The 12190-nt window shown below is 43.8% G+C and overlaps 1 protein-coding gene across 1 annotated transcript in view; it reads left to right on the top strand.

Annotated features, from left to right (window-relative positions):
* AGA (aspartylglucosaminidase) overlaps positions 1-12190 on the top strand; it is a 293146-nt gene that overhangs the window by 93753 nt on the left and 187203 nt on the right. Inside the window, exons 6-9 of the mRNA XM_044062526.1 lie at positions 3794-3806; positions 9473-9496; positions 9942-9965; positions 10205-10210. Coding sequence (XP_043918461.1) covers positions 3794-3806; positions 9473-9496; positions 9942-9965; positions 10205-10210 — 67 coding nt within the window. The remainder of the gene's footprint in view (positions 1-3793; positions 3807-9472; positions 9497-9941; positions 9966-10204; positions 10211-12190) is intronic.

Here is a 12190-nt window from a genome sequence, read left to right as displayed (position 1 = left end):
TCCTTCATTCTGTTTAGGGAGACCGTTAGTGTGTGGCATTGGGCCATCAGTGTACACTGCTGTTTTTTTGTTAGCAAACCACATCCCAGGAGAGTCTAGTTTTCTGTCAGGCAAACTTAGACTTTGCCTGTTGATGTCTCTCTGATTTCTGAGTTCTTCAGCGGCAAGAACAATTTTCTGGCCCTGGGACAAACCAGTGTGCAAGCTGTGCATCTCCAGCAAATGCCAAGTGTCTTAAATACTTTTCACTGATTCATTCACAGAGGAGGGGAGTGACATGCCCATGATATCCAAACTCACACTTGACTAGCTGAACTCCATTACACTTTTACCTCATTTTCTTTGAAGTTGAGATTTATCCAGGGAGCCAGACTTCTTAAAGCCATTTTTGTAGCCCTTTCTGGTGCACTAAATTGATGCCCCACTGAGAACTCTTTTGCTAAACAAACCACTTCATATGTAACCGTTAAAGATGGTGTTTTCTCACCTTTCAGGCAAGTCAAAAATAAATTCTATGTTTTTTTCTGCTATAAATGCCATAAAGCTGATGGCATGGCCTTTCAAGTTCTGTTAATAGTTAGTAGTCATGCCTTTTCTGAGAGAGTACTTGCCATTATTTCTTCTTCTCAGAGGTGTTCCCCTCAAAAGACTTGCCATTTTTCTGCATGGGCATCCAACAAAACCATTGATCCTTTTCAGCCCATTTGTTCTTATCTTTTCTCTTAACATTTTTAAATTGGTCTCATCTGTTCCTCCTTAAAAACTCCCTTGTTTGTAGAGAGTACTGTTTTTATTCATAGGATCATAGAAGGTTACTAGGCTAATGGCCCTGGGGCTCTTACAAGCCTGACCAAGAGTTTAGCCCCAAAAAGAAACCTCAGTCAGCACCTGTCATCCCTGTCAGTAACGGACAAAGGTGGAACCCCTGGGACAAATTTGTGGTTTTCCATCCACTCATCAAGGTTGCTCTTGAAGAGAGTCAGTGAGGTACTCTGTTTGACATGTATGGGAAGTCTATTCCAGAGATGGGGCAGCCTCTGGGAGACTAACATGTCTCTCCTGCAGGTTTTGTTGATGTTGCATATTAGATTTAGGCCTAATGAGTGGGTAATGCACAAGGAGTTAGCCTTATGTATATGGAGCATCTCTAGTAGGGCAGGGTCAGATATTGCCTTGTAGGTGACACAGAACATCTCTGAGCAATCTGTTTATACCGAATAAAGTGATAGTGATTTGAGCCTGTCCACATAAAACAGGTGTTGGAAGCCATGGATTCTCTTTGTGAGATATTTCTGTGGCCTTTCCAGTTGGTGCAGGTGTTTGCAGAGCTACATACCAAACTGGGCATTATAGTCAATTATAGGTCTAATGAGAGGAGTACAGAGAGGTAATAACCTCCTTTTTTCTGGATGCAATCCCTTTACTTATGAGATGAACCAAGTAAAAGGCTTTTCTGACCATTGTTGACACATGATGGTCAAATGTGAGATTGTTGTCAAACTACTTGGGTCTCATACCACGGGTTGTGTGCTTAGGGGTTGCCATTGATGTGGTAATCAGTACGGATCGTGTTTTTGCCAAATGGTATGATAATACTTTTTTTGTGTTTAACTTCAAGCCATAACTTTAGCACCACTTATTTCTAGCTGTGAGACCCTCTTGCAGTATGTTAATGTCATTTTGGGAGTCATTGACTGCACCCAACTTAGTCATCAGCAAACTTGGTGAGCCACAGGCGCTTGGTCTTTGCCTGGACATCTGAGAGGTAGATGCCAAACAGTAGGTGTCCCAGGACAGATCCCTGCGGAACACCACTAGTGACAGGTCTGCTGGCGGAGGTGGTGGCACCTATGTGGGTCCTATCTGTGAGCCAGTTGACCACCCATCTGATGAGATAGGGATTAACACCAAGCTGTGTTAGCTTTTCAGTGATGACTGAGTGGGGATTTGTGTCAAAGGCCTTGGCCAGGTCAAGGTAAGTTGTATGTACTGACTTTCCCTCATCCAGGTCTTGGTGACAGTCTCAAAGAAGTCAGCTAGGTTCAACAGGCGAGATCTACCCCTGACTAATCTGAATTGGGTGGGGTCGAGTGTTTGGAGATTGCCTATGTCCTTGTTTATGAGATCCATAATAATACGCTCCATGGCTTTACAGATCAGACTTATCAAGCTAATGGGGCGATAGTTTCCCTTGTCAGTAGTGGCACCACCTTTGTGCAAGGGGGATGACAATGGCAGTTCTCCACTCTGCTGGAATGAAGCCTGTACTTTGGCTGTGGTTGAATAAGGTGCTCAGTGAGGAAGCTAGTGAAGCCTGGGATATAATCAGGTCCCATGCTAGCTGTGTTCTTTGCCTTGGATAGGGCCTTTAAGATTTGATCTAAGGAGATGTGAGGTGTGGGGCAAGTATTGGGGATGTCGACTGGGCCTTTGGGGATGTGATAAGGGGGTGAAGTTTGTGCCAAATCTGTCCGCTAGTAGGTTGGCTAAGTCAGCAGGATCAGTGTAAGTGGTGCCATTAAGTACTAATTTGGAACAAACTTGGGCTTTGCCATGGAGGTTCCTAATGTAACTGAAGAATGACTTGTGCTTTCCTTTTGTTTCAGAGGCTAGGTTCAACTCATAATTGGCTTTGGAGTTTTTCAGTAGTGATTTAATTTGCTTGTTGAGGCAGTGGAGGGAGATTTTCCGATTTGGAATTTGTTCCTTTTTACCCTTGGACAACAGTGTCTTCCTTTTGTTGTAAAAACTGTTGATAGAGGATGTCCACCAAACAGGTTTGTGTTTCCTTGAGGAGCAGGTTTTATTTCTGTTTGGTATGGCTGAGTCTATGCAGTTGTACAGGTGCTTGTGCACTGCACTGGTGTACTGTTCAGCATAGTTGTCTGCATCCTTTGGGGAGGGCGGTGGTGTGAAGCTGCTGATACCCTCCATTAGGAGGGTGTAGTCTGCTTTTGAGAGGTTTTTTAGCCTGGTTACGGCTGGGGAGGGGTTGGGTGGGATAGAAACTTAGAATGAGACAGACTGATGATCTGATCTCACCAGGGAAGAACATACTGTGCGTTTGTTGCAGTGGTCACCCATGTTGGTGAGAACCAAGTTGAGTATGTTATCTCCCCTTGTGGGGGATGAGACCAGCTGGTCTAGTGCATTAGAGATGATGAAGACAAAGAATCGTTGGATGAGTGCATTAGCGCAGGAATAGTTCACCCAGTCTATGGTGAGGTAGTTGAAGTCACCAAGGATCAGGGTGTTAGGGAGTACCTTGATGGAGTCGAATAGGTCCAGGGTAGGAGTGGGTGTCCTAAGACATGGAGGGGGGGTCTATAGCTGGCTATAACTTGGATGGGTGTCTTGCCAACTGTCAGTTGCACCTGGAGTAATTCCAGTGCATCATGCTGATATACCAGTTGGAGGTGTGCCTGTCTTTAATGAAGATATAGACTCCACCACCCTTGGTTTTTCCAACCTGATTTTGGGGTCGGAAAATGTGGAATGAATTATAGCCTGGAAAGGCAGGGGTGCTCTCTGCAGCCCTGAACCAAGTTTCCGTGACTGCACGGACATCGGCATCTTCCAGTGTGATGAGTGTCTCCAGTGAGTGCATTTCAGATTAAGGCTCCTAGCATTGAGCAGCATGACCTTCAGTTTGCTTTTTGACAGATTTTTCATGTTGGAAGACTTGTCTTTGGGACATAGCCTAAAAAAGGCACAATGGGGGAGGCAAGAGCCTTGGCTAAGATCCGGAACCCCAGGGGTGACATGTGGAAGCCATCTCTGGCAAAGCAATGAGGCCTGTCAACCATGTCATCTCAGGCAGACAAATACTGGATCTCCCTGAAAAGACATCAGAAACTAAGCCAGTTGTTGAAGTCAATCATTTTTTGTTGGTATTGTGGCATCATTCTTGGTGAAGGCAGGATGCTGCTCAGGGCTAGTGTCACACCTGCCTGGAGCACATATTCTGAGAGCTCAGTCAAGTCTCTCTTTATATAGTCCAAGAAGGTACATCTCAAGTCATTCACACCAACATGGACAATGAAAGAGTCTTATTTGTACCTGTTGTGGAGAGACTTAAGTGCGTACGTGATGTGGTGAATTCTAGCGCCCGACATACAGCTGACCGTGACCTTCTTGTTGAGCCTAGTGAGGTGGACATCAGTGTGTGTCACTATTGAGTCACCAATGACTAGTATGTTTGGGTTATTGTTATGCCCTATGGGCTGCGTTGGTTTATTGTTATGCCTACTGGGCTGTGTTTGTGAGACACTGGTGTGTTGACTACTTTGTGCGATGTGATTGGCATTGTGTGTGGAATGTTTGAGTGTGTGTTTCGGGGTCTCTGTTGTTTAGGTAAGATTTGTTAAGGACCCCTGCATAGGTGGGGTGTGTGGCTGTGTGATGTGGGTGGTGTGGTGCTTGTACTGGCAATCTCGTCTTTGTCAGGAGTACTGACTGTGGTGTGAGAGAGCATGGATTCCAGCATCTCTCGCAAGTGGAAGAATTATGTGCTGGGAGAAGGGGACTGTCTGTGAACATGAGGCAGTTTCTACACTGTCTCAGTATGCCCATGTTGACCAGACTGGCAGGGGAAACTGATGGGAATTGTCCAGACATAGCGCTCTGAATACTTGGTGGACTTAAGGAGAGCAGGGTTTGATGAGGGTTTGTCCACAAAAACTCTAAATGTAAAATAACTGGCCTGAAGCACAAGTACTAAAACTAACGATTAGAATAGCAGATAAATTTAATAAGGCTACTAACAAGCAGTAATAAGTGCAGAATAGCAGACAAAGTTTAATAAGGCTACTAACCAGCAGTAATAAGTGCAGAATAAGAGCTCTTGAACACTTAAGAGCACACAGAACAGCAAACTAAGGTAGTAAAGAAAGTAGAAGACAGTTACAGTAAGAGCAGCTGAATAAAGTATAATTTTTTTAGTGGAGAGGTGTGGAATAGAGCACAATTAAGAGACTACATGGGTTGTCCTTCCCAAATGCTCTCTCTGTACACAGTGGATAGAGCTGAAGAGATGGGACTGGTAGGAGTGTCTGAAATGAAAATATGATCTCACTGTACTCAGCTGAGTTAGCAAATGAGATGGGCCCAGGAGGAGTGTTCAAGCACAAATTTACAGGAGGGGAGATCAGTTCCAAAGCCACCAAGATTAATACCACAACAAGAACAGGGAGGGAGGAGGAAAACTAACTGCAGAGAGACAGAGACCACAATATTCAATGAAACAAATAAACAGATAAATAAAATGCAATACTATTTCTAACACTGCAAGTGCAGAACAAGGCATACTTAACTCAGCTTGTAATACAGTTGATTGTAGGTAGATAGCAGCCAGCCAAACAGCTCAGATATTGAGCAGAAATAAATACACCAATATGTGACTAACACTTGTAAGCACAGAGAAACCATCTAGGCTAAGAGTTAAACACCGAATATCAAAGAAGTGAAACAACAATAACCCCCAATGAAACCAGTTTGCTACACTTGTAGCAAGCTAACTGCAGAGAGACAGTGAGACCACAATATTCAATGAAACAAACAGATAAATAAAATGCAATACTGTCTGTAACACTGCAAGTGCAGAACAAAGTATACTTAACTCAGGTTGTAATATAGGTTAGATCTGCTTATTTGTTTTTTCCCCACTGTTTTTTTTTTAAGGTATGATCTGATGTTATTTTCATTCATTTTTCAACTGTTTGGGTTCAAATCCAATCCTGTGATCCAACTTGGCCTTTTCTTCCAGATTGTAGAACACTGAAACTCTCGAGCTCTTCCCTTTACTCACAATGCTGTAGTCACCTTATATACCTAAGATCTCATTTGTTGCCATAGCATTCAGATGTAGATTTTGAAACTGGAGAGTGAGCCTTTAGACTTTTTTTGTAAGTTAGCTATGTTTTTTATACAACTCTTATATTCTACACTCTTTTCCTCCCTTTAAAATATAACTTCCCTTGTACTCTTATATATCACTGGTATCCTGTCCCTTTATAGTACTTTTTAATGCTCCTTCTCACATTTACATTTTTGGTAATTTTTTTTCTCTTTATTTAAAAAAAAGTTTTTCTAATGTATTTCTTTTATTACCCTTTGTATCTACTTTTACAATGTCTGATAAACCTTCATGGTTTAAAAAATGTGTGGGTTGTGGCCAGAAAATTCTGAAATCAGACACATAGTCAAAGTACGTGTACTGTTTAGGACCGTCTCATCTGGATTCCAACTGTGACATTTGTAAGGGATTTAATTCTTGTGCCTTAATTGACTACAAACATAAGTTAATTCTTAGGGGCTTGCTGCTCTCTAAAACTGCATCTATGGCTCAAACTCCTACAAAGTTAGAGAAAAAAGGAGATTCTCATGCAAAAGAATCTTAGAGATCGGCTGATCCAACAACGGCTCCTGCTTTGACTGCATCCTCAGATACTCCTCGAAAACAAGCTAAAAAGTTTGATCTGACTGCTAAGGATCTGAGACCTAGATCTAACAAATCATCTCGGATCCATTCCCTTCAATTAACATCAAAGCTGATCACCTCTAAGCTGAAGTCACCCTTTTTGGCACATTTTCCTCAGCTGCAGTTACCCTTTTTGGCACATTCTCCTCTGCACCACTCCACCCTCATCCACGGCCTCTTCTATCTTCCAGGAGTCTAACCAAAGCAGATGTGGAAAGGATGGTGAAGTTTCCCAGGACACAGATGCAAATGGGAGTTCTTCTTGCTCTGACACTGTCAGTTCTAGAGACCCTTGTTAGTACTACACCTCCAATATTAACTCCTACAGTTTGAGCCATCATATCTGAAAGTCCTGGAGTCGTCTGCATCAGATCCAGAGATGTTGGCATCTTCAACTCCAATGTATACCTTGGAGCCAGATGAATCTTGGAGCCGTAGCATCAACACTGGCTCCTGGGCATTAGATTTGACTCCGAAGGTGTCCGAGTCCTCTCTTCCCTTTGTAACATCAGTGCTAGATAGCTTGGCTCTGACTCCATCCTTGAGTAGTTTGCCTAAAGGGCAAATGGAGCCAATGGTCTGTAAGCTTGCCTTATTGGATCCATTAATATTTTTCTTTTCTCCATGCTTTCTGCTTTTGATGTAGTGGAGTTCAGAGTTCTCTACCCTCTTTGGCTCCGTCTCCCCAGTCCCATTTGATTCTGTGTCCTGAGCCTCAGTTATCCTTCCTACTGGGATAGCCAGTCCAAAATAGTCTCCAGACTACCCATCAGAGTATAATTAATTATCTCTTCTGATATCTCTCTGGAGCATCTCGCCAAGGAGGTTCCTCGGAAGAGGAAGCGCAAAAGGAGGCACTTAGACTCTCCTCAAGCATCTGTCACTGAGGACACTGACTTTGATGGAAGGGGAGGGGTCCCCAGATCACCAGCCACTGATGTCTTATTTGGAGACATCGTAGAAAATAAAGGGGTGGTCGGTCCTCCAATAACCCTTCCCAGGAGGAGTCTGTGTTCCTGAAGGCCTTTGGCATTGGCCCGTCTACCTGCTCAGTAACTCCACCCACTGATGAGCTCATTGATTCAGTGTCTCATCAGGTGTGGGAGGAGCAAGACATGACTAAGCCAATCCCCAAGAGACCAGACAGAACCCTGGCACCACCCAAGGATAGACCACACTGGATTAAATGAGTATTCAGTGATGCTATGGTCATATTGGCAGCTACTAAGAAGGAACTGGCAGAACACAGTTCCTCTGTCCACCACCCCCTCTGACTGGGTGTCTATTCTTCAGCGACTCTCATCCTTAGGTCACCGAATTATTTGGCACATTTTACGAGACTCCAGAGGAATTTGATCAGAGAACCTTCCATATCCTTCTCTGAGACCATATTCTCTGAAGTAGAGAGTACTCTTTCCTCGTAGCTGGCTACCCTGTAGTCAAATTCAAACACATCCATGAGGCTTATCTCCCACGTGGCTGAAGGTATCTTACGGGTGGCGGGTTCAGGCAATTCCATCAGAAGACATGCCTAAATGAAATTATGTGACTTTGCAGAACACTTCAGATCTTCTTTTGTCAGTGCTTCTTTTGACGGAACCTCCTTTTTGGCCTGAAAGTAAACAACATGCTCTTTAGGTGTGAGCAGGAAGGAAAAGCCCTGTCTACTGTGGGTGTAGGTTTTTGGACCCCCTCAACAGACCTTTTCTAGGAACCAACGAGGCAGACAGAAAATGTGGTTAAACAATGTCCGGGTTCCCTCCAAGATCCACATGGTGACAGTTCCTTCAAGGGCAGAGGAGAGAACTCAAATGGAAGATGCCGTCCCTGTAGCAAAGGTGGTTCACATAATTGGGGATCTAGGGATACCTTCTCTGACTGATCCTGTCAGCACTCCTGAAAGAAGGCCCAACTGTCCATCTCTGGAGGCAGTCAGAGGTCATTTTTTCCTGCAGCAAAGAGCCTGGCTATAAATTACAAAAGATAAGTTGGTGCTGAGGATAATTTCCAGAAGTTATGCAATACCATTTTTCTATTCACCTCCTCTAGTATCAAATAAAATGCCCGGTATTCTGCCTAGTCAGAGGGAAGCAACAGCACTAGAAAAAAACAAGGTGCTAGAAAGAGTCATCCAAGAGGTTCCCCTAGACCAAAACTAGGCCAGAACCTGTTCAGTATTTTTTTTAGTGCCAAAAATGCCAGGAGACTGGAGACCAATCTTTGATATCAGCAAACTAAATCGATCAGTTCAGCATACAAAGTTCCTGATGGTCATGGTTCCGTCCATTCTGCCATTTCTGCACAAGGATGACTAGATGTGCTTGATATATCTCCTAGATGCAATCAAAATGAACAGATGAACCAGAAGATATCTGCAATTCATGCTTGGAGCCAGTTGTTTCCAATTCAGAACACTTCCCTTTGTTCTCACTACAGTCCCCAGGGTGTTTACAAAGTGTATGATGGTGGTTGCAGCTCACTCGAGACTATAGGGATTCCGGGTGTTTCCATATCTGGATGACTGGCTCCTGACCCAATTACTTCAAGTACAAGACTACTTACTCCACTTGTGCTCTCATCTGGGGATTTCTATCAATTACAACAAATCTCAACTCACTATAACTCAGACTCTGGAATTCATTGGTGCTCTGTTCAATACAGTTAAATAGCTTCTGTCTCCATGTCTCGAATTCAGACAGGTCAGTCCCAAGTCAAAAAGATCATTCAAAGCTATTCTTTCTCAGCTTGCCTGATATCCAAGCATTAAGATCCATGTCAATGGCAATCATTGTTGTACTGCTGGCAAGGCACAGTATGAAGATCCTTCAATGAGCACTCTCCACTCAATGGTCTGGTCTCTAATAACATTAATCCAATCAGGTCAAAATAATGCAAGCTTGCAAGAATTACTTTTTTCAAAGGTGGATACTTTTCAGCCAAATATCAAAGGCAATCCCTTTGTTCTCCCTCAACCCAAGGCCACAATGACCACAGATGCCCCTCAAATCAGGTGGTGGGGCACTTCTTGGGAAAGGACAGTCCAAGACACACAGTCCCTGTAGAGGCTAACGTATGCATATCAATGTCCTGAAAATGAGAGCTGTCCTCCTAGCATTGCAGGCCTTCCAAGACCGTCTTCCAACTAGGACTATTGTGATTCAGATGGACAATATGTCAGTGGTCTGGTATATCAACAAACAAGGGGGAACCATATATTTTTTTGTCGAGAAGGTATGAGAGTATGGTAATGGGTGGTCTCATCCATTCACTTTCAGATAGCAATGCACATTCCAGGGAAGTCCTACATAATTGCAGACAAGTTAGAGGTCTATTCTAGTCCCTCACGAGTGTTCTCTCAATATGAAGGTGGTGGAGAGGATTTTCCATCGATGGGGCCAACTGTAATGTGATCTTTTTGCATTTCCTCTCAAGTGCAGAAGATTCTTTGCCCTGATCCCCCCAGTGGCGGAGTCCCCAAGGGGGCACTGTGCTTCATGTATGGCCCTCCGGTCTCCTTTATGCCATTACCTCTAATACTCAAAATTTCTACAGAAAGCATCTCAATTGAGGAGCACAGTTATCCTCATTACCTCTTACCGGCCTTGTCAGATCTGGTTTCCCTTCCTTTGGCCTCATCATCTACATTCACCCTGGATTCTGGATTCAAATGCAGACCTACTGTCTCTTCCAACAGACATGACTCATCCAGACACTTCAGGCCTCAAGTTGATCGTATGGTTTCTCCAAGTCTGTTAATTGCAAGACAGTCCAGGCTCTCTTCCACAGTACTTCACATTCTATTGTCATCGCATAAAGTTTCCACTACAAAAGTTTACAAAAGTAAATGGAAAAGTTTGTTGATTTCGAAGGTTCTTAACTTTTTAGCTACAAATTTCAGTGAAGGGACTGTCTCCTCAAATGTCGGAGAAAAATTAGCAGACATTTCCAACTTTCACATAGGAGTAAATCATTTTACTTTAGGTTCCTCTAAATTTTACAAAGCCTTTCTAAAAGGAACATACTTAGACCTCCTCTAAAGGATTCTACTCCTCCTTGGGATTTAACTGTTCTTCAGGCCTTAACCCAACCCCACTTTGAACCTTCAGCCAAGTCTAAACTAAAGTTTTTGATCTGAAAGACTATCTTTATAGTTGCCATTACTTCTGCCAGAAGAGTGTCTGAACTTCAAGCTCTGTCTTTGGAGCCTCCTTATTTAACTTTTCACAATGGGAGGGTATCTTTACGGACCAGCTCTTCCTTACTACCTAAGGTGGTGTCAGAATCCAATATTAATCAGTTTATCAACCTTCCAGTCTTTCCAAATTTCTCAAACAAAGGAGAATGTATGTTATACCTCTTGGATGTTCATAGATGATTACATTTTACCTTCACACAACCAAAGAATTGAGAAATCCAAACGATTGTTTCATTTAGAGTCAAAATTAGGCAAACCATTTTCTAAAGTGACTTAAGCCAAATGGTTGATTGACTGTACTGCCTTTGTTTATGAAAAAGCAGGATGTTATGTGATCCTATCTCGCCTACATTCTGACTGATGGGTTCGGAGCCGATCCCTCGGCTCCGACTCGGCACGCTTATGCCAAAGAGCGAAGTCTCTTATTGGCTGAGCTTACTATATCCCAGGATGCACCACTACCAGTCCCCCAGATCTCGTTTGCCGCTAACTAGCAAAGACGTGGTCTCGAGCTGGCTGAGCTAAGTAGTGTTTTTTTCACTAACTTTTTCTGTCAGAAATTTGCTAAATTCTTAACAAAAGCTGTTTTAATGGCTACTCTGTGCTGTTGTGTGTGTTTGACAACTTTTCTGTGGAAAATTTGTGTGTGATTGATATTTGTTCTGGTTACAGGCTCCCTTGGTCTGTAGGGCCTTTCCTGTTGGTTAATCCCCTTTAGGGTTTCTTAATTTCCTTTATACGGTTGTTCAATTGGCCTTTTTATTGCAGACTATCGTTGTGAACGGCAAGTTAATCTTGACTAAGACTAAGTTTGTCTGTGAGAGAGTACTTAAATTTGCTTATAATGTCTCAGGCACCTAGGCCTTCGGGCTTCAAGAAGTGCACTAAATGTAGTTTTAAAATGTCTATCACAGATGACCACTCTCTGTGTGTATATTGTTTGGGCGCCAAACATTTGCAGGAGTCCTGCAGCGTGTGTCACGCTTTTTCCTCGAGGGTCCTCCAAGAGAGGAAAAATAAGCTTATATTGAAAGGCCTTATAAAACCCTCTTTTGAAGAAGCTTTAGCATCCTCTCCTTCTCCTGCTAAAAGAAAGGCGGCTCCGACCAGTCCGTCGGACCCGACCGCCAAAAGACATAGGCAGGCTTCTCCTTCGGCTCCAAGGACTTGTGAACGGTCTGCCTCGATGCCTCCAGTCTCGACTTCTCTGGCTTGGAGCCGATGGCTGGGGCATCGAGGCGTCACCTTCATCGGCTCCACTGGTCTCGGAGCCGATGAAGGTTGTCGCTCAGACACTTCCTCCTCGGCGCCTAAGTCCTCCTCTGCACCGATGGAAACTGGTTTGGGTATTCCTTGGGCCGATAGTTATCGAGTCGCCTCGGGCCGGTCCCCTAGCCCCTTGGGGCCGTTGGAGAGGCCAACTCGAACCCGTTCAGTCTCCTCTAGGTCATCGAGGATGTCAGATTCGGACATAGACAGGGTGCTCCAAAGACTGTTCCAGTCCCCAGTCTTTCAAA

Source organism: Protopterus annectens, chromosome 2.part1 (assembly GCF_019279795.1).
Source record: "Protopterus annectens isolate FY-2018-M chromosome 2.part1, PAN1.0, whole genome shotgun sequence".
Taxonomy (NCBI): domain Eukaryota; kingdom Metazoa; phylum Chordata; order Ceratodontiformes; family Protopteridae; genus Protopterus; species Protopterus annectens.
The sequence above is the reverse complement of the archived record's forward strand: the minus strand, read 5'-3'. Positions and strand labels throughout refer to the sequence as shown.